The sequence below is a fragment of the Gambusia affinis genome, linkage group LG13, assembly GCF_019740435.1.
Source record: "Gambusia affinis linkage group LG13, SWU_Gaff_1.0, whole genome shotgun sequence".
Classification (NCBI taxonomy): domain Eukaryota; kingdom Metazoa; phylum Chordata; class Actinopteri; order Cyprinodontiformes; family Poeciliidae; genus Gambusia; species Gambusia affinis.
Genome location: NC_057880.1, coordinates 27,482,041 through 27,504,863, shown reverse-complemented (window position 1 = coordinate 27,504,863; position 22,823 = coordinate 27,482,041). Strand labels below are relative to the sequence as shown.

Below are 22,823 nucleotides of genomic sequence, written 5' to 3'. Positions count from 1 at the left end.
TTTTTGCACCTCGGCTTCTTTTTATAGAAAGTACTACTAACTAATCGTTAGGGGAAAAAAATAATAAGCATTTGGCCTGTCAGCATCGCTGAATAAAAGATCTTTGGAGCTTGCCGTACAAGATGCCGGAGGGTTTTGCGTTGCCATGGTGATAATTTTGACGGCGGCAGTGGAAGAAGAGTTCAGACCGAATCCTCCATCTTGAATGAGAAACGGAGGATTTTCCAGATGTTCGGTGAGTTTCAGCTTCTCTTAGTTTTATTTTTCATTTTTTTCTGCGCTGTTTCACCGTTTCTGTTCTTCAGCTGCTGTCATTTGTTCTTTGCTAATAATCAGTTATGAACTTTGTGCTAAAGTTGCTCTGATTAGCATAATTCTAATGCTGCCATGGATAAACGTTAATATTTATCTTTTTTTAATGGTTAATTCCAGAAGTTATTCCGATAAATAATAATAATAATAATAATGTTGTTTTGAGTCCATTTTCAAGTAATATAAAGGTAATGAAATAATGCAAGAACACGTCCTCAAATATCCATAAGCTTCAAACTTTACTGAACATTTAACACCGGAACTGGAAGACATTTTAAATATCCAAACAAACAAAACAATAGAAACAGCAAATAAAATGAATGATGAAGTTTCTGTTAGCAAAATTATCTTTAAAAAAAGAGTTTAGTTAAAACACCAAACTGAATTTAAAGAGAGAAAAAATGATAAAACATACAAATGATTTCTTTTAATTCATCGTGATTAAATGATTTATTGCATAAATTATAGCAAACTGTCACAACATGGTGGCGATTTTAACAAATATTTAGAAAAACTTTGTTTTTTTAAAATAAAAGTTGGATACTGCAGCTTTAAGAAGTAAATAGAGAGTTTATCAGCCAGAAGTTGATTTGTAGTTTAGCTGCCAGTGAAGAATCTGAAGGAATGAGCAGACAGACGCTAGGCGGCGCTAGAGGACCTGCCCTCATGTTTCCGGTGTGGCTTGTAATAAATCTGAGTCCCAAATGATCTGATTCAGTTCTGATGAAGTTTGTCTCACCATTTATTTATTTATGTTACTTTTAGGAAGTGAAGCACTGATCCACTGTATCGGCTGACTGCTGCAGAGAAACAGCTGAATTTATCTCTTTATTTAAACAGACATAAATCTACTGGCTTATAAATTAATTTTATAACCCAGAGAAATTCAGCAGCAGCTTCACAGGCTGTAAACAGTTTTAATCTGTTCAGTCAGAGAAAACCAGGCTGATGAAAACAACAGGTCAGTTTCCTGAAATGAACTGCAACAAGCATTTCAGTGGTTCAGAAAGTTTCATTAGGAATTATTATTTATTATTATAAATATGATGTAAAATAATCTGACTGCAGACACCAACATCTGATCGAGTCTCCAGTGAACTTGAGAGTCTGAAATCCTTCCAGGTCGGAACCACAGAGACCAGCAGCGGCTCTGAGCGGAGAGCTGTTCCTTTAAGAGCCGAGGAAGAGGAGAACCGGACCGGGTCGGTACCAGCTGGCTGCAGAGAGCCGGTGCTGCTGGTCCCGGGTCGTCTCGTGTCCAGGATGTCTGCGGGAAGCGGTCTGGAGTCGGTGGACTTTGAGATCTTCGGCCAGGTTCAGGGTCGGTTTGCTCCTCTTCCTCTGCTGCTGAAATTAGACCAGCAGTCGGTCGGGCTTTATTTATATCCTGGTTCTGGTTCTGGTTCTGAACGGACTCTGTTTCTCTCTTCCAGGTGTCTGTTTCAGAATGGTGAGTCTGAAGCTGAAAAACATTTTATTGTTCTGATCCAGGCAGCCGATCAATATCACAATTATTACTTATGTATTGATAGGAAGGAACCAAAGTATCACCGTCTGAGTTCTGACTTCAAATTTTCTATGTTTTCATCAATAATGAAGATTTTTTTCTATTTTTTACCAACATCAATGAGTTTGGAGACAAAACTTCATTTTGTTTTTCACCTGATTAAAACTCAGATCTAGATCAGAGAAACTCGACGAAGCAGAATAAATATCACTTATCAATAAAACAGTAAATACATAAAACTGTTTCTCTCTGACTCTGGACTTTAACCAGCAGCTCCTCATGTTTTCACTTCAATGTGACTGAAATGTTTCCTGTCCTGCAGTTCACAGAGAAGGAGGCTCTGAATCTGGGCCTGGTGGGCTGGGTGAAGAACACGACCTCTGGGACGGTGGTGGGACGGGTCCAGGGACCGGCCGCCATGGTGGAGGAGATGTGAGACACACACACTGAGATACACACACTGAGACACACACTGAGACACACACACTGAGACACACTGAGATACACACTGAGACACACACTGAGACACACACACTGAGACACACACACTGAGACACACACACTGAGACACACACTGAGACACACACACTGAGACACACTGAATACACACTGAGATACACACTGAGACACACACTGAGACACACACACTGAGACACACACTGAGACACACACACTGGAATACACACTGAGATACACACTGAGATACACACTGAGACACACACTGAGACACACACTGAGACACACACTGAGATACACACTGACCCAGAGTACCCAGAGTAGTCTAGTCAAAGTATCAAACTTCAATTTTTACTCAAGTAAAAGTAAAAAATATTTGGTAAAAAGTCCAAAGTTCTGATCAAATGATCAATCATTTCATATTTAAATTTACATCATCAGATGGACCCGAATATTAAATTAAATGGGAATTTTGGTATTTTAATGACAAAATGACAATAATCTATTTAAGTAAAAAAAAAACAATAAAATCCAAATCAGATTCTTTTATAAAATTCCTGAAACTTTAACAGAAACTGCAGCTGTTTTTCTGTTTGGTGGATTTCTGGTTCGTTTTTCATTCAGAAAATCCAGAAACTTTAAGAAATACTTTAAAACATACAGAGTAGTAAAAATACTCCTGAAAGTACATTTACAAGAAAATAATAATTTAGTAAATGTAACAACACGTCCAGGCCTCCAGTCTCCGTCCTGCAGCGTTTAGATGAGCCTCAGGTTCAAAACCCTGGAATCCAACGGTTTCATTTCCTCCTCCTGCTCCTTCATCACATCATTTTCTGCCCTGCAGCGTTCAGATGAGGAACCATAGAGATGTGGGACCGTTCCCAGCCACTAGGTGGAGCTGTTGGCCTTCACACAGCGGGTCTCTGTCCCTTTAAATCAGCTTCAGTTCGTTCAGGTTTAAAATGTGACTTTATGATGTTCTCTGTTTTATAACTGATGATTATATGAGCAGGTTTTAACGTTTTGAAGCATTTATGTTATTACACTGCAAAAAAACTAAATCTTACTGAGTATTTTTGGTTGACTTTCTGATGCAAATAACTTATTACACTTTAAATCTTTAAATGAGACAAAATTAACTCACAGGTAAGTTTTCTACCAGAAACAGGATTTTGTTTTAAGTAAATAATTCCTTAATATTGATTTTAATAGTTCCTCTGGCAGATTATTTTGTTTGACATTTTCTGACGAATCACCAATTCCTGTTTCTAGATGAAAACTATTTCTATAACTATATTTATAACTATATTTATAACTATATCTGTAACTATATCTGTAACTATATTTATAACTATATTTATAACTATATCTGTAACTATATTTATAACTATATTTATAACTATATCTGTAACTATATTTATAACTATATTTATAACTATATCTGTAACTATATTTATAACTATATTTATAACTATATCTATAACTATATCTATAACTATATTTATAACTATATCTGTAACTATATTTATAACTATATTTATAACTATATTTATAACTATATTTATAACTATATACAGATAAACTGAATAAAACTATTAAAATGTTTCTGTTCCTCATAAACAGGAGCTGTAAATTTCTCATCTGACCTCCGTTCTGAAAACGGTTCAATTATCTCTAAACTTTAACATGAAAGCCAAATGAAAGCAGATTCTGTCGTTTCCATGGTAACCTCTTTAGTTCATAGTTAAACCGACAGGAAGCAACAAACTTCTCCTTCCTGTTCGTTCCACTTTCACCACGACCTCACTTCCTGTCAGGCCTGGGAACAGGAAACGCATCAGGATACGAGACGCTGCTGGAAGGTTTAAACTTTTACCTCAGAAAAAACTAGAGCAGGTGGTGGCAGAGTCATGCTGAGGGAAACAGGAGGATGGATGGAAAATAAACTACAAGACTGACGGATGGAAACAGCAGCAATACTGAAGAAAAATTATTTCTAATGAAACATCCAGAAATAAAAATCTGAATCTGATCTGAAGTGGAGAAAATCAGGCAGAATAAAAACTGCAGCTGGATTAACAACCAACCGGATCAGGAAACTGGGCTTTCAAAGTAAAAGCTCAAAGTCAGAAACAAACCAAATCAATGACCTGACATCAGTCATCGCCACGTTTCCTACCAACATGGCGGCTTAACTGTCTTTCCATGGAAACATTCAGTTTTATCACCTCTGTTGTTCAAAACCCAAAAACTGAGCATCAAATTTCCTCCAACAGAAACTGGAAGCAAAACAATCAGATCAACTGAAACGTTTCTCACGTCTTTCTGCTTCCTGTCGTTTTATTTTTCTGTATAAACAAAACAACTTTACATTTTTGTTAGATTCTCTAGTTGTTTTTCTCCTGATCAGCCTCAGATTTACAGCTTTTCTTCTGTCCAGAGACGTTTTCTGTGCGTTTGACGGATCGGCTGGCAGCAGATTATAATCCAGCAGATTAATTTCTGAGCTGTGGGTCGGATAGTTGGACGGGTTTCTGCATCTGCTGACCCAGATCTGCTCTAATCTGCAGCAAGCCTCCCGTTCTCAGGGTTTAATTTCCCATCCTGCCTCTCTGCAGCCACACCACCCTTTGACTAGACCCAAACATTCCTGCTGTCTTCGTCTTAATCTGCAGCGGCTCATTACGTTAATCTGCCGTTGATTCATTAGTTCATATTTCAACGCTTCTTTTCTCCTTATATTTGTCGTGTTTTCTAGAAACAGTTGGAGATGAAAGACGACCTCAGAAAACAGATTAAATTTACCCATAATTCCCTGCAGCGTTCGGTTTGAATAATCTGGATTATGTCAGTAAATCTGAACTTCAGTAATTAGTATTATTTTAATCTGTTGTCATTAAAATCAGAGAAAAAAAAGACAAAATGTGTAAATTTATCTCCTTACAGTAAAATAAAAACTGTTTGGTTCTGGTTCTGTTGGATCTTTATTACCCGTCTGTTCAGGATCAGAACCGACTTCAGTTTTTATTTATCTCCTGTTTGGATCCGGTCTGTAAAGTTCTTAGTTTAAGTTAAGCTCTTTATTGCGACCTTTGACCTCTTTATTGCGACCTTCTTCTTTAAAGAATGAATGTGAAACTATTTACAATAAAATCCTTTATTGTGAAATTCAACAATAAACAGAAATCTAGATCTGTTTTTCCAGATCTACAATAATATGAAAAAACAGAAACGTGTTTCTGTTCTGCTCATTTATTTCTACATTTTTGTATAGAAAAAGTTTTTATTTTATTGTGAGAAAGAAAAGAGAAGTTTGGGTTTGATGAACAGAACCTTAAACTTTATGATGAAACTTTTCATCTACATTTCCTCCAAGTTTGGTTCTGATAAAGGTCCTGGCTCTGGCTCTGGCTCTGGCTCTGGTTCTGGTCCTGGTCCTGGTCCTGGTCCTGGCTCTGGCTCTGGCTCTGGCTCTGGCTCTGGTTCTGGTCCTGGTTCTGGTCCTGGTCCTGGTCCTGGTTCTGATCCGAACTGTCTCCTCCTGCAGGAAGTTCTGGCTCAGTAAGGAAGGAAGCCCGTCCAGTCGGATCACCAGGGCCCAGTTCACCAACCAGAAGCAAATCGACAAGCTGGAGTTCTCCGGGTTCAAGACCCGCTTCTGACCCGGTGGACCGGTTCTCCTCCTTCCTCTGGTACTACTGGGACAGATGGACCGACTCCAGCTGAGATCGGATCGGGCGGTTCTGTTGTTTAACGGTTCTGATCCGTGGCTGAAGTTTTTTCTGTTTCTGTCCAAAAAACAAACAAACCAGGAGAAAATTAAAACCATCAGGAAATCAATCGACAATAACATTAATACTAATCAAATGAAATGATTGATCATTTGATCAGTTAGACGCTTCACCAAATACTTTTTACTTCTACTTGAGTAAAAATATGTTGAAGTTTTGATGCTCTAACTGTAGAATCATATCTGCTTCCAGCTGCAGGTCAGTAAAAACTGTCAGAACTTTACAACAATCCAGCGGGTTTAACTCTCAGCCTCCCAGCAGGTCCCACTGCGGCCGCCATCTTGGCTCCAGCCGCCATCTTGGCTCCAGCTCAGCAGCGGAGACGCTGTTGCGTGACAGCAGATCACCTGACCGAGGATCTGCCATGTGATCCGGTTCGATCCCGGCTGGAGGATCCATTCGGGTCGGAGCTGAAACCAGGAATTATTAACTCTGATTTAATCTGAGCAGGACTCGGATTACAGAGGAGCGGCTGGAGGCGGCAGCGCGGTCGCCATGGCAACCAGCATGCAGCATTTAGTTATGATGAGGAGCAGAGTGGGAGGTAATGGAGCCCGGTTCTGGTTCTGGTTCTGGTTCTGCTGCCTGCTTACAGTTCTGTTTGAATAAACCCAGTTCAGCCAATAAGATTCGTTTTTCTGACCTTTATTGTTGTTTTATTGAGTCACAAGCTTCGTGTTTTTATTGCTGCTGTTTCAGTTTAACCTGAAACTTTGGACTCAAAACATTGAAATTTGTTTCCATGAATCTTCGCCCATTTTTACTGATAATTGGAGCCTAAAACTGTTTTTATTAGATTAGTTTAAAAAGTTTCTGCAGCTGGAACTGAGTCTAATCAAATATTTTCACAAAAATACAAATAAATCAATTTTTGATTCCATTTCCTGTCCACATGAGAACGTTCTGCAGGGCCGAATCCACCAGAATCTGGGCCCCGGGCTGCTGCCAGTTTGGTGCCCTGACCAAGACAGAAACATTCATTTACTCGTTTAAATCACAGGCAGACCTGATGCATGATGGGTAGCAAAGAACTCCATGTTGTTGCCAAAGAAACCAACTGTACCTGTATTGTTTTAAATTAATTGTAAAATTAGTTTATATCCATACAATTCAACATATGAGCTTTAAATAAAGCATTAAGAAAAAAAAAAGTATTTTTATTCATAAACAAAGAAAACATTTCTGTCCCCTCCAAACATGGTGCCCTGGGCTGCTGCCCCAGGAAAGCCCTTCTGAAGGGCGGCCATGTTGGATCCTTCAATTATTTACTGATTTATGTTTTTAAGACTTTTGGATAAAATCATAAAACTGAGCTGACTGGGAAGATTTCCAGTTTTTCCACTCAGTTGTGACCCAAACAGGCGCCCCCTGCTGGTTGGGAGGTTCTGCAACAGGCTGGTTTAAATGTTCAGACCTGAACCTGTTGGATCCAGATCCCCCTCCCCCACACGCTGCTGAAGGTGCAGTCGGCTCTTCATCCCTCTGGAGAATCTTCCTCCTCCTCCTCTTCCTCTCCCGGCAACCGTGTTTGGCATCCCATAGTGGTCGCCATGGAAACGCTGCTCAGTCAGTTTGTTAGAGAAACAGAAGAAGAAAAGACTGGTCTCTCTCCGGCCCACACAGGGCGGCAGGTTCGACCCGACAGGCTGGTTCTGGTCCAGATGATCTGACCCGTAGAACCAGGACCAGCTCAGCTCTCCATCTGCAGACTGAAGGTTCTGATGGTTCTGAAGGGCGACCCGGTTTGACTCCCCACACTCAGCAAGCAGAACTCCTCTTGTGTTCAGCCCGTTGCTGGTTCTGGTTCTGGTTCTGTTTAATTGGAACGGGTCAGTTTTTCTCATAACAAGTAAAGACTAAAGCCAAGATCAGACAAAAACAATAATAAACAATAATAAACAATAATAAATATTATTTTCTTTTCGCAGATAAAATAAACTTTAAACCAAAAACCTCCAAAAGTTCAGTTTTGCTCATTTATTTTCTAAATTAGACCTTATGTTAATTATTTTTAGTGTTTTGTTTATTTTTCTTGAATTTATTAAAGATTTATTCTTTACTTCTACAGAGAGAGAAAGAGTCCAGAACATGAGAATAACCTTTAAATCTGATCAACGAACCGAACCGAACAGAACATGAGGTCCAATTAAAGTCAGACAGGAAATATTCATATTTAATATTTTAGCCAGTAAAGACCAGAACCGGAACCGTTCTGGTTCCGGTTCTGATGGGAGCTCTGACCCAACCGCTGAGTCGGCACCAGCTCGGTTCAGTTTGGCATCTCCACCCTCTGCAGCCTCTCCTCCTCCTCCTGCTCCTCCTCCTCTCTGCGGCGGAGGCCCCGCCCCCAGGAGCGCTTCATTCATCCACCCCCGCAGCCCAGAGGGGCGGGGACAGCAGCGTCACGTTTCCAGACGTCAGAGCGGATCTGCAGAAACTTCTGCTCCTTTATGGAGGTAAAAACTGAGTCAGACTCTGATCCTCTGATCAGCTGCAGCAGAAAGATCAAATGACATAAAATCATTATATCTGATTTAAACAAGTTTATTAAAACTGCATCACGTTTAAAACGTTTGTTTCAGGCTGCTTTCTTCCATGTTTCCATGGTAACAAGTTATTTTAAACAAAGGAGCGTCTCCATCCCATCAGCTTCCTGCTGCGTTTATTTTTATACAGACGATGTGGGAGGAGGAAAACCATGGAGGAAACTGGGATCAATAGAGGGACGGTTACCATGGCAACCGGCTACATGTGAGAGCCAGAGAGTTTTAAAAAAAATCCTCCAGTCTGTAAAATATTATATATTATATTTTAATCCATTAGTGTGTTTCTACTGGACCGGTCCAGGTTCTGGTCCGAAGCTGCAGTTTCTGGGTCTGGGCTCATTTTGCTTTAGTTACTGCATCAGTGCAGTGTGGCCCGGAAGAGACACGCCTGAGGTTCTGTTCTGGTTCTGGTTCTCCTCAGCTTCAGACGGCTCTGACGCCAACTCTGGTTCAGGATCAGTTTAATGGGAACGGGTCAGTTGTAGTCTGTGTGGTTCTGGAAGTTCTGACTCCAGAGACGTCTTCATGTTTCTAACAGTTTTTCCTTCCACTCAACTTTTCACTGAGCATTGATGCTCATAGGACCGTCTGACTGACGGCCAGCTGCCCGGCCAGCGCTCTGCGCCACGGACATTTATGCCTCTAGGGGTAGTTAACTCCAGGCCTGGAGGTCCTGGAGGTCTTGGAGGTCCTGGAGGTCCTGGAGGTCCAGTCTCCTGAAACCTTTAGATGTGTCTCCACTTCAACACACCTGAGTCAAATAATGAGATCACCAGCTGGACTCTGGAGAACCCGACTGCACTGAGGAGGAGATTCATCTGTTGGACCAGAGAGACTCTAAGAGCTGCAGGACACCGACCCTCCAGAACCAGGACCGCCCACCTCTGATGTAGATAGATGGATTTAATTACAGACTCAAAGTCCAGATTACCTTAAAAAGAAAACAAAAGCAGCAAAAGAATAAAAAGTAGAATAAAAAAAGGCTATTTTTATTGATCTGACATCATTACTTCATTTTTTTATTTTTTATTTTACTTCTGAGACAGATTTATTAAAATAAATCTAATTTAAATGTTGGTATTTGAGGAATGAATCAATAGGATTAAAGACTTTCACTTTCTGAGTTGATTTATTGAATTAATCAACCTTTAATCTGTAACCTGATCCAGACTCTGCGGTGCAGGGCGGTGTATAAATCGAGCGCACCTTCCGCTGCAGTCTGATCCGCGTTGTGGGCGGGGGGAGGAGGAGGAGGAGGAGGAGAAGGAGGAGGAGGATTGGTGGATTTGAGCTCAGTGCTGCTGCTGCCGTGTTTTCTCTCCGAGCTGCCAGCAGTCCTCCAGGCCGCCCGTCCTTCACTCCCAGCCGGACTCCAGAGCGCTTCAGTCGTCCTCCAGGTGAGGGTCCGCCCGCTCTCCGCTCTCCGCTCTCCGCTCTCCGCAGCAGCCGCTCCTCGGTGCGGGGTCTGTCCCTGCGGGGTGTGCGGGGATCCGGCGGCTGCGGCTTTGCTGCTTGTTGTTGCAGCATCCATGGGATCACCTGTGGGAATACGGAGCTGCGGCTCCCGCTGGTTCTGGTTCTGGTTCTGGTTCTGGTTCTAGTCTCCGCGTGCGGGGTTGGCGCGTCCTCTCCGGACTGACGCGGTTTGTTTTGACCTTCTCTGTGATGAAGGCTGCTCTGATGATGATGATGGTGGTGTTGGAGCTGCAGGCGTGGTCGCCTCTCTGACCTCAGAATCAAACAGCAGAATGTTCAGGAATCCGCTGCTCTGACCGGGTTCCAGGGTTTTCCAGGGTTTTCCAGGATTTCCCAGGCTCCTCTGCAGCTTTTTGACTTTTCCCTCCCGTCCTGACGGAGCGGCTCCTGCAGTGACGGGGCACAAATCATGTCAAATGTTTTCTGGGATTCTGCGGTAGGAAAAGTGGAAGTTTTGTGGTTTTGAGGCGTTTTCTCGTTTTTATTCTTGTTTTTTATTCTTTCTTTTTTTTCAGCAGCGCAGACTCTCTTCAGATCCTGAGGAGAAATTATGTAACCAGATCCAGGCTGCTCTTCCTCCTCCTCTTCCTCCCCCTCCTTTTCCCTTCATCTCCTCTTTTTTCAGTGTTTTCCTTCATCTTCCTCCTCCTCCTCTTCTTCCCTCCATCCCCGTTGGGAACAATCGGGAACTTGTTGACGGGAATCTCAGAAAGTCCCAGTGAGTTCTGTCGAACCTGCATGCTGTTGGTACCGAACCCAAACGCAGCTCTTCAGGTCCAATAAAACTCCGTTTGTTGCTGGACTTTTACAGTTTCCTGGAGAAAATTAAAGAAGCAGCTGTGGCCCCCCCCTCTTCCCTCCATAAAGCTCGCTGTGCTCTGATTGGTCCGCTGCGTTGTCTAGGCCCCTCCCCCAATATCTCCAAGCATTTTATTGGATTCAAACTCCACTGAGAAACCTTTGAATGGTTTTAAACCGAAGGAAAACCTCATATAGTTTTATTTTCATCATATTCTTTTAGATTTTATTTATTTTTCTTGCTTTTTATTGAGTATAAATCCTTAAAACGTCTCAGATCAGTGAAACCAGAACCATCAGGTGAAACATTCGAGTCAGTCTTGGTTCTGAGGAGAGAATATTCCGGGTTGGGTCAGTCCAGGGCTTCCTGATGGAGCTAATCAGTTAGAGGATCCGTTTGTCTTCCAGCTCAGAATCATTTTCTGATTAATAATCATTAAAATGTTTTTGTTCTGGAAACCTGGACAGGCCACCCTGGTTCTGGTTCTGATCATTATTCTGAATGACAACATGAATGATGCTAGTAAAGGCACGTGGTGACATTTAATGGCACAATGAACTAATTATGTTTCCTTCAGTTGTTATAAAAATGCTGTTTATATCAAATTCGACTGGAAAGAAATTTGACGTCATAATCGAACATCTTGAAATTGGCCCTCTGTCTCTTTAAGAAGCTCCTGCTCCTTCTGAAGCTCCGCCTCCAGAAAGTTATGCCAACATGGCTCCTCTATTAACCCCTTAACGTTTTCACCAGTGTTGCTCTAAGCAGCAGCTCCTATAATGAGCTCAGCAGCTGTTGCTAATTGCTGCTGGCTAGTCTGAAGGAGCTGAGAGCAGGAGGAGCTGAGGCCGGGGCTGGGTCTTGCTCTTGCTCAGCTGAATGGTTGCCATGGAGATTAAAGGGTTTGGTGTGAAGGCTGAAGACGCTGATTTTATGCAACATGGCTGCTTTGTCATGTCCTCTGCTTTAGGACGGCATCTTGGTTACTATGGTTACGTTCACACAGCAGGTGAATCGAACCCGACTTTTTCACCACGGTCTGAGTCAGTGAACGCATCACATCCCAATCCCATCACTCCTGGTCCAACAGAACCGGGTCAGACGTTGCAGCTTCACTAAAGGCTGCTGCTGTTAGCTGTTAGCTTTCTGTTTATCTGCTTCCTTCGTCTGCTGACCACCTGGTTCTGGTTCTGAGTGGTTCTGGATGGTTTTAAAGGTTCTGTATGGTTCTGCAGGCCCAGTCCAGTCAGAAATCCGACCCATCAATGATCCGCTGTGCTGCAGCTGTCGCTAGGCTAACTCTGGGCTATTATTAACCTAGTAGCTCCGGTTCTGTTGGACCCCATCAGAACTTTTTACTCGGATGTAGTTCAGGTGTTTTTCTAGACCTGCAGCCTGGTTGTGACCAAACGCGACTGGGTCCGGTTCCTGCAGAGGCAGAACCTTCTGGTCTGGATCCGGTCCAGAACCTCAGAGGTCCGTTTAGACCAGACTTCATCATGTTTACTTCTCTTCTTCTGTGGTTTTTCTGTTTGTTTCCTTGTGGTAAACAGAGTGAATGTGTCGCTGCCTCTGATTGGTCCAGCTGGGTCATGTGACCGGGGGGGGGGGGGGGGGGGTCTGGGAGGTTAGAGTAAAAATGTTTGATTTATTTACTGCTGGTTTATTTTATAGAAATAGTTTAAGAAGCTCCTGGTTCCTCCAGGACCACGCTCTACATCCGGACCAAAGTTCTGTACCAGCAGAACTTTGGTTCTGGTCCAGCTGGTTCTGCTGCAGGACCTTGAAACCTTAAACTGATGCAGAGTCCCTGAAGAGCCTCAAGGTGAGCTGCTGCTGTCAAACGAACCAGGACAAAACGCCTCGTTTCTGGAGCACTTCCTGTCCTCCAAACACTCCTCCATTCTTCCCTCCATCCCTCCCTCCATCCCTCCCTCTTTTCTTTCTTTCCTTCTTTCCTGCTGCAGTGTCAGAACTCCAAACCAAAGCAGAGTTTGAGGCGTGAACACAGAGCAGAGGGAGGAGATGAAAACTTTCTGTGGCTGGAAAAGGGAGGAGAGATGGAGGGATGGAGGGAGGAATGTGTGGGAGAGAGAGAGAGAGGGAGGGAGGGAAATGATCCTGAGGGAGGAGAGAAATGGGGCAAAGGGAAAGAAAAAGATAAAAAATGTTCCAGTGGAAATAATTGAAGCTGGAAAATTTTCTCGCCAGAAGCTGATTGTTCCCCAGAACTTTATACTATTAATAATAATAATAATAATAATATTTAATATTAATAATGTTTTCATGTAAAACCTACTGCAGATCAAAATACACAGAATAGCTCCAATCTGGGCCAAACGGTCTGCACTGGTTTCACTGGTTTCTTCAGCTGTTTCCATTCACCTTAAATTGAAATTAAAAAATACATTTTTAGATGGAAAGACGTCAATTTTAAGAAAGAAAAACACCTTTTATGGCTCTTCAGCCGTAAATTAGCATAATGACTGTTTTTCTGTGTCACGAGTCACATGACCAACAGCTGGATGTTACTACTGCCAGAAACCACGAAGAAGACGACAGGAAGTGGTTTTCTTTGTGGTTTGTCCGAATAAAACAAAAACAAAACACAAAGTTATGAACAGCATCACACAGTTCATAATAAGTTGTGTTGAGTCTGCAGCTGTTCTGTAAAATGGCCGACGCCCCCCAGTGGGCGGGGCTTGTTGCTCTAACACAGACGCCGTCTCCTCTGATTGGCTGATAGACGATGAATTTTAACTGCTGATGAATATAAAATCATGTTTACATCCATCGCTGCCTTGATTTTTAATGTTTTATTGTGTGAACAAGTTTATTCACATGAGATTTTAATTTATTTTCTTATTTAAAATGTAGTTTTTTCTTCGTTAGAAAATAGAGACTTGAGCTCATTATTGCACCGGTTCACAGATTTTCAGCTAATGAAACATCACACTTTTACACATTTTATAGTTAATCTCATCAGCATCACTTATTTATTTGAATAGAGAATTGGGTAGCTTTAGTTGTGATTGGACTAGACCGCTCTGGACTTCAGGGAGCGGTTCCACGGGTCCACCTCAGGTTGGTTTAGTCACAGCGCTTAGGAATCACCTTTACAGCTTTACTTTACGTTTATTCTCTACATGTTTGTTTTCTAAGTGAACATTTTAATGTTCTTATATAATCAACAGATTTGAGCTTTAAAGGAACATTTCAGCCTTTTATTCAGTGAAAAACACACCAACGCAGGAGATGAATAAATGTTGAAAGAACATCAGAAACACTGAAATATAAACCCAGAACCTGCAGATGGAGAAAAAGAAACACAACAAACATGAAGAAAGACGACGGATTCGTTCATGATTTCTGGAGTAATGTTGGTATTTTTAGATGGATTCGGACCGGATCAGAACATTTCTTCCTCAGGATGAATCCAGCTGATGATCCTCTGACCCGGTTCTGGGTGGGAATCCAGCAGAACCTCACCAAGGACTTCATGGGATGTTTGAACTGTTTCTGTTTCTTCTCACCACAGATCTGTGTGTGTGTGTGTGTGTGTGTGTGTGTGTGTTTACATAGCTGGGTTACATGGAGGTGAACCTCCTTTCAGTGTTGCTCAGCTGGTTCTGATTGGTTGGTTCAGCTGGTTCTGGAGGTCCAGATGTCCAGTGTCAGTAGAAACCAAGTTGGTTTGTCCTCTGGTGTCTCTGAGACAGATCGGATCGGGTCAAAGGTCGGGTGGTGTTTTGGACCCAGAACCAGAACATGGACCCTGCTGGGTTGGTTCAGGGTCAGTAGATGGTTCTGAGTGGGTCCAGGCCCGGGTGGTTGCTGCAGCAGGCAGGGTGGGGTCGGCATGCAGACATGGACAGGAAATGAAAGCGGGTCGCTGCCTCTGGGCAGGAAACCAGCAGACTGACTGACTCTGGACCGGCCCGTTGGCTGCAGAACCAGACAGAAATACTGACCGTAAACCAGCCAGAACCGAGCCGAACCAGGTTCTGAAACAGTCTGGAATATAAACCAGTGTAACACCAGCAGACTGAATCTTCTGTTGTTCTGAACCAGTAACAGGTTTATTTCTGATGTTGGATCCAGAACCGACTGGATCTTTATTCATATTTAATACAGCTTCTTTGAGGACGAATCAGATATTAAGGTGGAGCTAAACCCCAGTGAAAGCCTAGCCCCGCCCCCAAACACATTTCAAAAAGTTATATCAAAGTGGGCGGAGCCAGGAGACATTGAGGGGCGTGGTCATGTGTGTGGGGGGATTAGAAGGGGGGCTGTGTTCAAGCACTATTTGGTGACTTTTCAGACCCGATTAGAGACTTTCCATCCAAAATGTGACTAGGAGCAGGTCCCCGATGTAGAGGGCAGAAAAATCTTTATACAATCTATAAACATGATTTTAAAAAATTATTAACCTCTTTCCCTTAATGGTGTGTGGCTAAATCAGGGCTGCTCAAGTCCAGAGCTACCATCCTGCAACTTTCGGATGCTTCCCTGCTCCAACACACCTGAATCAAATGAATATCTGGTTAGCAGGTTTGTTCAGAGCTGAATGGCTGCTGGAGAGCGAACCAGCCATTTGATGCTGGTTTGTTGGAGAAAAGAAGTTGCAGGACTGTAGCTCCTGAGCATCCCTGGTCTAAATGTAATCTTAGTTGTTTACAGGACCTTACCACCAACTGAACTCCCCCAGCAGACTCCCGTTAGCTCACTTCCGGAGCAGTCCCGTCAGCGAAGCTAGCTAGCCAATCCCGTGTTGTTGCTAGGAGAATGTACTAAATAGTCCTGCCACAGTAGATGGCGGGAACTTTTGCGTTGCTATGGTGATAAAGTTGATAATGGCGACGGCGGTAGTGGAGGGAGAGCTTAGACCGAATCCTCCATCTTAAGGACAAACCAGAGGATTTTCCAGATGGCCGGTAAGCTACAGCTTCTGTTTATTAGTTTTAACTTTCATATTGCTCTGCGCTTTTTCACAGTTTACTTTGTCTGTTCTTCAGCTACTATCGTTTGGTCTTCGCTAATAATGAGTTATGAACGCTGTGCTTAACTTGATGCTAATGCTACTCTGGTTAGCACAATGCTAGTGCTACTCTGGATAATTAAGATTTCTCTCTTTTTATTGATAATATTGATGCTCCTGATGCCCTTTTTGACTCTCTGCTGCGGTTCTAATGTTTGGTTGAAATCGTGATGTTTGCTGGGTCATTAGCTCCAGAACCCGGTCCAATCCCTCTGATTTCTGGGTTAATTTTATGTTGGTAGCTGTGATTATTTCATCCTGTTGGCGTGTTTTAGTTATTTCTGCTAGAAATAATCTCCTCTTTGCTGTTATTAGTTGATTCTCCTCAAGAATTTAGCCTGTTTATTTTTAACAGTTTTGAGTCTGATCTGTTATTAGCTGTTGACACTGATTTAATAATTAATTTTTTCATATTTTGCAAGTTACTGAACTGATTTTTGACTTTTTTCTAATTTAAACTTTTATGTTATTTTGCTGTATGAAGAATGTTATTTAAAAGTGGACCTGCAGTCACTTTCCTGTCCTTATTTGAATCTGGACCATGAAAGGAAATCTGTTCAGCTGCACCAAGACTTGGTCTGGTGATAAATGTATTGACCTTTTTCTCTGGTTTATTGGAGTTTTTATGGTGACATGTGAAGCAGCAGCCTCTGCACAGAAACATAAAGATTCAACCCTTAAGCCCCAATTTAAACTTATCAGCAAATAAAGTTTGGCCTTTGCCCAGGCTGCTGGACTATGAAAAATTTAAAGCCACAAATATCTTGTAAATATTGAATTAATCATACTTTAAACCAGGAGTGTCCAAAGTGTGGTCCGGGGGCCGTTTGTGGTCCACAAATCAACTGCAATTCAAAAACAACACAACTTAGGCCCTCCAACACATTCTGTAATTATTTTCAGGATGAGGTTTTTCTTAAACTGAAAATGTTTAGTACAAAAACAATTCTCCAGTTGGCATCGTTTTTTTGTTTGGTTTCTCATTTAAATTTTTTTTATTATCACATAAATGTAGTTTTTTTTTCGTGTTAAGCAGAGCAGACGTTGTTTTGGGTTCTGAACGTTGTCGGATTGCAGAACTTTGGATCTTTTGGTTCCTGGAAGCTGAGGTCATTTTCTGTACGGTTGCTATGACGACACAAAGGCTTACATCACTGGACTCCACCCATCAGTAGAGACCAGCAGGGCGGAGCCGCAGCACAACCCTCATGACTTCATCTGTGTGTGTGTGTGTGTGTGTGTGTGTGTGTGTGTGTGTGTGTGTTGCTCCAGGATCTGATGTCAGGAACGTTTGTTCTGCTTCAGCATGAAGAGATGAAACAATCTGCTCAGTCAGAAGAACCTGATGTTACTGTGTGTGTGTGTGTGTGTGTGTGTGTGTGTGTGTGTGTTTGGTAAGGAGCTTTACAGCAGTGTGTCCCTCACCCACAAATACCCGCTGACACACTCGGCATCCTGGGAACTATCGGGGGGAGGGGCGACCTTGGGGGGAGGACATCTGCTTCAGGTTACTGTCAGCTGGAGGAACCAGAGCTGAGACTGGGAGCTGCTGGTTTAACTGGGATGTGGAACATGGTTGGTGTTCCTGAAAGTCTTCATTTGTCTGGTTGAATCTGTCGCTACACACACACACACACATCCTGTCCTGTGCGATTGGATCTGATGACCCATGATGCATTGCAGCGTTGGGCTGGGTGTTGGATCGGAGCCAGATGAGATGATGGAACGTGTCGATGAAGTTAAACTGGGAATGACTGCTGGTGATTTATAGAAAATAATTTTCCTGCTGTTTGTGTGTGTGAACGTTACTGGGTGAACACACACACACACACACACACACAAACGTATCTGATTATAAACAACGTTAAACCAGAGCAAACATTTAACGACAAGATGAAGTCAACTAAAATCATTTTAATTATTGTTATAGCCTTGATTAGCCAAAGCACAATAATCAACAACCAGAATTAAGTTAATTATTGATATTTATTGTTGCATAGATAAAAAGGATTCCCCGCCAACTACATCCGTTTGTTGTCAACCCGACATGGGGATCACACCAAACAGGATAGAAATATTCATGGAAGTGACCAAAACAATTGAAACCAACAAAATAAATGACAGGTTGTCAACCCGCCTTCACAAATACTGCAAGAAGAAAACAATCCTAACTGGGCGGAACAACAAAGGAAAACCAAACGCTAAAAGGACAGCAGGAGGCAGTGCAAAAACTGTAAAACAAAAACACAAAAATGATTAAATGCTTATTAAATCTTTTTAATTAAATCAACCTAAAACACATTAAAACACATTAAAACACATTAAAACACTGCCTACCTGCATTGCATGAATCAACACTCCCAGTTCAAACCTTGGAGTAGCCGATCTGGTGCAACCCTGGCAAATAAAACACAATATATAAACATACAATTAGTTTTTATTAAAAGAGAAAAGTATAAAACCTACATGTGGCGTCGAACAACCACGCCCAGGTAACGCCACCACCTGAACACCATCAGCACTGCAGTCCACAGTCAGCAAACAACAAACACACAGCTGGTCTGACACACAGGAAATTGATGCTTCGCCATCATCCTTCCAACTTCCCTTTTATGGAGGCTCAGGCTGTAGAGAGAGCGACCCCTAATGGTGCCACGTGTTGCAATTATAAAGTTTAAATCAGAAACGATAAACTAATCCAGAGATCCTGAACCTTTTAAACGTGTTTCAAAAATACAAAATCAACATTTGGTATAATGTTAAACTGTAACTATATGGTCTAATGATGTATTTAGTTTGTTACTGAGCTAAGCTGTGATGTGAAACTATCCAGGCCTCATGTGGTGATGGATTAAATATACAGACGGTTTGCCATAGTCCGTGTTGATTGGCTGTAGGGTTGCCATATTTCCCTGCAGCTGTTCCTCCTCCTGAAGCCACCAGCCTGCATTGGTTTGGTGTGGAGTGCTGCACAGCCTGACCACAGCGCTTCTGAGAGCGCCCTCTGCTGGACAGCAGCAGCAGGCACCGTTACCATGACAACCAGGCCTCGCATGCTGAGGCGTTCTGTAACCCAGACGGGTTTAAAACATTTTACAGTCTTTATTTTTCATGATGTTTCATCTGATAGAGCCGGGTTTTCCCCACATGGAGACGTTGCCTAGCAACCAGCGGCCCGTGGGCTTCCTGATGGTCCCTAAAGGTCGGGCCGGAGCGCTGTGGGTCGATAGGAGGAGGAGGAAGATGAAGGGTGGAGCAGACAGAGGCTAATTACAGAGAGAGAGTGTTTATGAAGGAAACGTTCTGGAGCTTCCTCCTATACAAACTCATTTTCTCCTCTCTCTCTCTCTGGAGGCTGAACTCCAGGATCGGCTCCTCCAGGTCACTGGAGCAGCAACAGGAGGGGGAGGGGCTGGTTTCAGGCTGAATATTAAAGTTACAGTATGAAACTTTTATTAAAAAATGTTTTTACACGTATATATTTAACCTAACTTGCTGTGACAGTATGAGACAGATAATGTATGAAAAAGTTCCACAAGGAGGGAGTTAGCGCTGTCAATCACTCTTGTTTATGCGCTGCTCAGACTCTCCCCTCCTCTCTCCCTGCTACGCTGCAAATAGCATAACCTGTCATGAATGCTAATGCTAGATAGCATGACTGCTGGTGATAGTGAGTTGTTTCTCTGCCTTTAGCACATTAGCAGTGAGTACATGAGGATGATTGACGACTCTAAGCCCCGCCTCCAGGCTGGTTGTTCGTGGTCAGAGTGCTGCGTTTCCATCTGATGATCCGTTTTCTATTAAACCTTTTCATTATATTTAGTAACGTTTTAGAGAAATAAATGGTTTTGGGTCAGAACCAGAACCCGGACGGGTCCAGGTTGGTTCCCTCAGCTGGAGGACATGAGCATGTCCCTCTCAGGCTCCTGTACCAGAGACTCGTCCTCCTTAGATGGACAGATGAGGACGACCTCTTGACCTCCGTTGATCTGGATCAGCTGGCGGCCATCTTGTCTCCTGCTGTCCTCTCTCTCCCCCCCCCGATCGCCCCGCTGTAACAGAGCATTCTTCTTCTGCTGTTGAAGCGTTTTTACAGCTGTAGCAGTCTGTGTCCCAGCAGCCTGCAGGTCACAGGGAGGTCATCCTGCTGGGAGGAACCAGAAGAATCTCTGAGTTTAACCCAATTAGAATGAGAACAGAACCGGGCCGCCGGCGCCGTCCAGAGGAGCTGCTGTCTGCAGCCACAATCGCTGCATCTGTCCACTGAGGACGGGTTTCCCCACAGCGCTTTGACTGGGCCACTGGCTGATGGGAAAAATCCTGCTGGAGGCGACATGATGCGGTTCTGATGGATCTGGAGAGATTTATGGCTGATTCAGAACAAAGATGGTTTGTCCAGATGAAGGCAGAATGAGGAAAGTTTCTGTTGGACACATTGATGGGATCCAGAATCAAATGTTAAAATGTCCTTAAAAAGCAGCAAACAGTTATTAGAAGCTGCTGGAGCCTCAAGGTGGAGGATCCTCCAGAGGAGCATCAACCGACTATTGGGCCCCTAACCAGAACTCACAGGCAGAACCGGTCCCAGTGGGCCCAGCCAGACAGGAAGATTCATTTTCTAACAGATTTGTTCACTGATGACTGCTGGGCAACCCTGGATGGTCCAGATGGACGCAGTAATGGATCAGTGGTGGACGACCACCATGACCCAATACGTCAGCAAGGAGGAGGTGGAGTCATGCTGTGGGCCGACATCATGGGGGGAGGGAGAGAGAGAGAGGAGAGAGAGAGAGAGAGAGAGAAGAGAGAGAAGAGAGAGAAGAGAGAGAGAGAGAGAGAGAGAGAGCTGGTCGGCCCCTTCAGAGTCCATGAAGGTGTGAAAATGACCTCAGCAAAGTATCTGGACTTTCTGACTGATCACTTTCTGTCTTGGTTCAGAAAGACGATGAACCATCTGATGCTGAAGGAAAACCACTGAGTCATCGGCTGCTATGGGCAGAAACTCATGGTGAGGTCACCATCCTCCTCTGACCTCTGACCCCAACCCTACTGAGAACCTCTGGACTTTCCTCCAGCAGAAGATCTGAATCCAGTTCAGATCAACCAGCAGCTCTGGAAGGTTTTCTGACGTCCTGCAGAGAAATTCAACAGAAACTTTCCACAAACTCAAAGTTAAAGGATGAAGAATTGTTCTGATACCAGAGAAGGTTCTGTTAAGATGGAACCGGTTCTGTTAACATGGAACCGGTTCTGTTAAGATGGAACCGGTTCTGTTAAGATGGAACCGGTTCTGTTAAGATGTCTCTGACTGAAATAACTCTGATTTTAGTACATGTGATGCTGCACATTCACAGAATGACCGTCTGCAGTTCTTTATAATCCATAAAATGCTGTGCAGAATAATTTGGAACATTTTGAGTTTTTTATTTTTGAAACAAATCCTGTTGTCATGGGGATCTTTGTTCAGTAAAATCTGATTTATACTGTAAAAGTTCATGACTTGATAATTATACTGACCATCATTTGAATTGAACATTTAAGAAAATCTGAGAAAAAATCACTTGGATAATAATTTTAAAGACGGTGTAAATTATGGTCCAGCTGCATTAGTTACTGTAACGGGTCCGATTAGCTGGTTCTCTCAGAACTTTCTGTTTGGGTCCATCTGATACAGCTCTAATTAAAACCTGCAGCCAACTGACCTTTGACCTTTTCTGATGTAAAGCATTCCTGGAGGCTCGTTAAAACAAACAAGCAGCTCCCTGAGAGGATTTCTGGGTCGGTTCTGGTTCTGCTGGTGCAGAGGCTGGGCTCTGTTTGTTTGGACAGGAGGAGGACCCGGCTCGGCCCAGTCCAACCCGGTTCGTTGTTTCTTTAATTTCATAATGGGAGGAAGAGCAGCGGGGAGTTTGGACCCAGCAGGGCGGTCCGGTCCGGTCCGGTCCGGTCCGGTCCCAGGCTGAGCTTCAGACACATTCCAGGAAAACCTGGAGAGTTCTGCTGGGTTTCCAGGGATTGTCTGCTCCTCATCATGACGACCCGCGGTCCAGAACCAGAACCTCCTTATCCAGGAAGTGATCAGTTTGATTATTTTACAGGTTTAATTTTTTTTCTGCTTCTGCAGGAGAAACTTTTGGTTTCAGCTTCAATAAAACATCAAATGTTTCCTGATCCTCAGCAGGTTAGTTTGTTCTGGATGTTTTCCTCGTGGTTCTGGTTCTGGACCCAGAACCGTTCATCCTGGTATGGGCTGTGATGTCACAACGTCTCAGATTCAGTCAACATGTCCATATTTGGACATCCTGTCTGTGTCCACAGTGGGAACCAAGATTCCTTCCTGAACAGAAACTTCAATGTTCTCACGATGCAAACCACTTCAGCTCCACACACACCCTGCCTGTGTGTGTGGGTGTGTGTGTGTGTGTGTGTGTGTGTGTGAGTGTGTGAGACAGGCTTCCTGTGTTCAGAACAGAACCAGGCCCGGCCCACTTCAGCAGCAGTGACCTCTCTGTTGGTCCGCAGCAAACTTCTGGATCACATTCAACAATCTAGAGATCAATAAAACATTAAATATTAGTAAAAGAATCATAAATAAAACTTTAAAAGAGCTGCAGATTAATAAATCAATAGAAATTAAATAAAAACTCCTCCAGGAATCCTAAAAAACCAACCATGAAACCAGTTTAACCAGTAGACCTGGAGCTACGTGAATAAACTACCAACTGTTCAGAACATTAAGCTGCTGTTGGTTAAAGTGTTGCTGTTATTGACGAGCTGCGTTCAGCACTCAGGATGTTTATTAATTATTAATATCACGCTCCAGCTGGTCCTGAGTAACATTCAGGATCTTCAGACACGCATGAGCGGGCTAACACGGCCACATCAATAATGCACA

The 22,823-nt window shown here is 43.1% G+C and overlaps 2 protein-coding genes across 6 annotated transcripts in view; both read left to right on the top strand.

Moving 5' to 3' along the window:
- The first annotated feature begins 109 nt into the window (after positions 1-109).
- LOC122842825 (acylphosphatase-2-like) lies at positions 110-7,350 on the top strand. Of its 5 annotated transcripts, none has more exons than XM_044137032.1 (6): positions 122-235; positions 1,435-1,633; positions 1,746-1,762; positions 2,142-2,251; positions 5,826-5,970; positions 6,331-7,343. In XM_044137032.1, the coding sequence occupies exons 1-5, from the start codon at positions 206-208 to the stop codon at positions 5,938-5,940; spliced, it is 471 nt and encodes a 156-aa protein (XP_043992967.1). In that variant the 5' UTR covers positions 122-205; the 3' UTR covers positions 5,941-5,970; positions 6,331-7,343. The 5 variants fall into 5 exon arrangements, with proteins under 5 accessions (XP_043992969.1, XP_043992967.1, XP_043992968.1 ...); XM_044137033.1 differs by having other exon boundaries at positions 6,520-7,337; XM_044137031.1 differs by having other exon boundaries at positions 6,328-6,437.
- Positions 7,351-9,863: 2,513 nt separating this feature from the next.
- The window catches only part of LOC122842766 (spectrin beta chain, non-erythrocytic 1-like), a 76,661-nt gene continuing 63,701 nt past the window's right edge, over positions 9,864-22,823 (top strand). The window contains exon 1 of the mRNA XM_044136910.1: positions 9,864-10,012. The gene's annotated coding sequence lies outside the window, so the exon portion shown is untranslated. The remainder of the gene's footprint in view (positions 10,013-22,823) is intronic.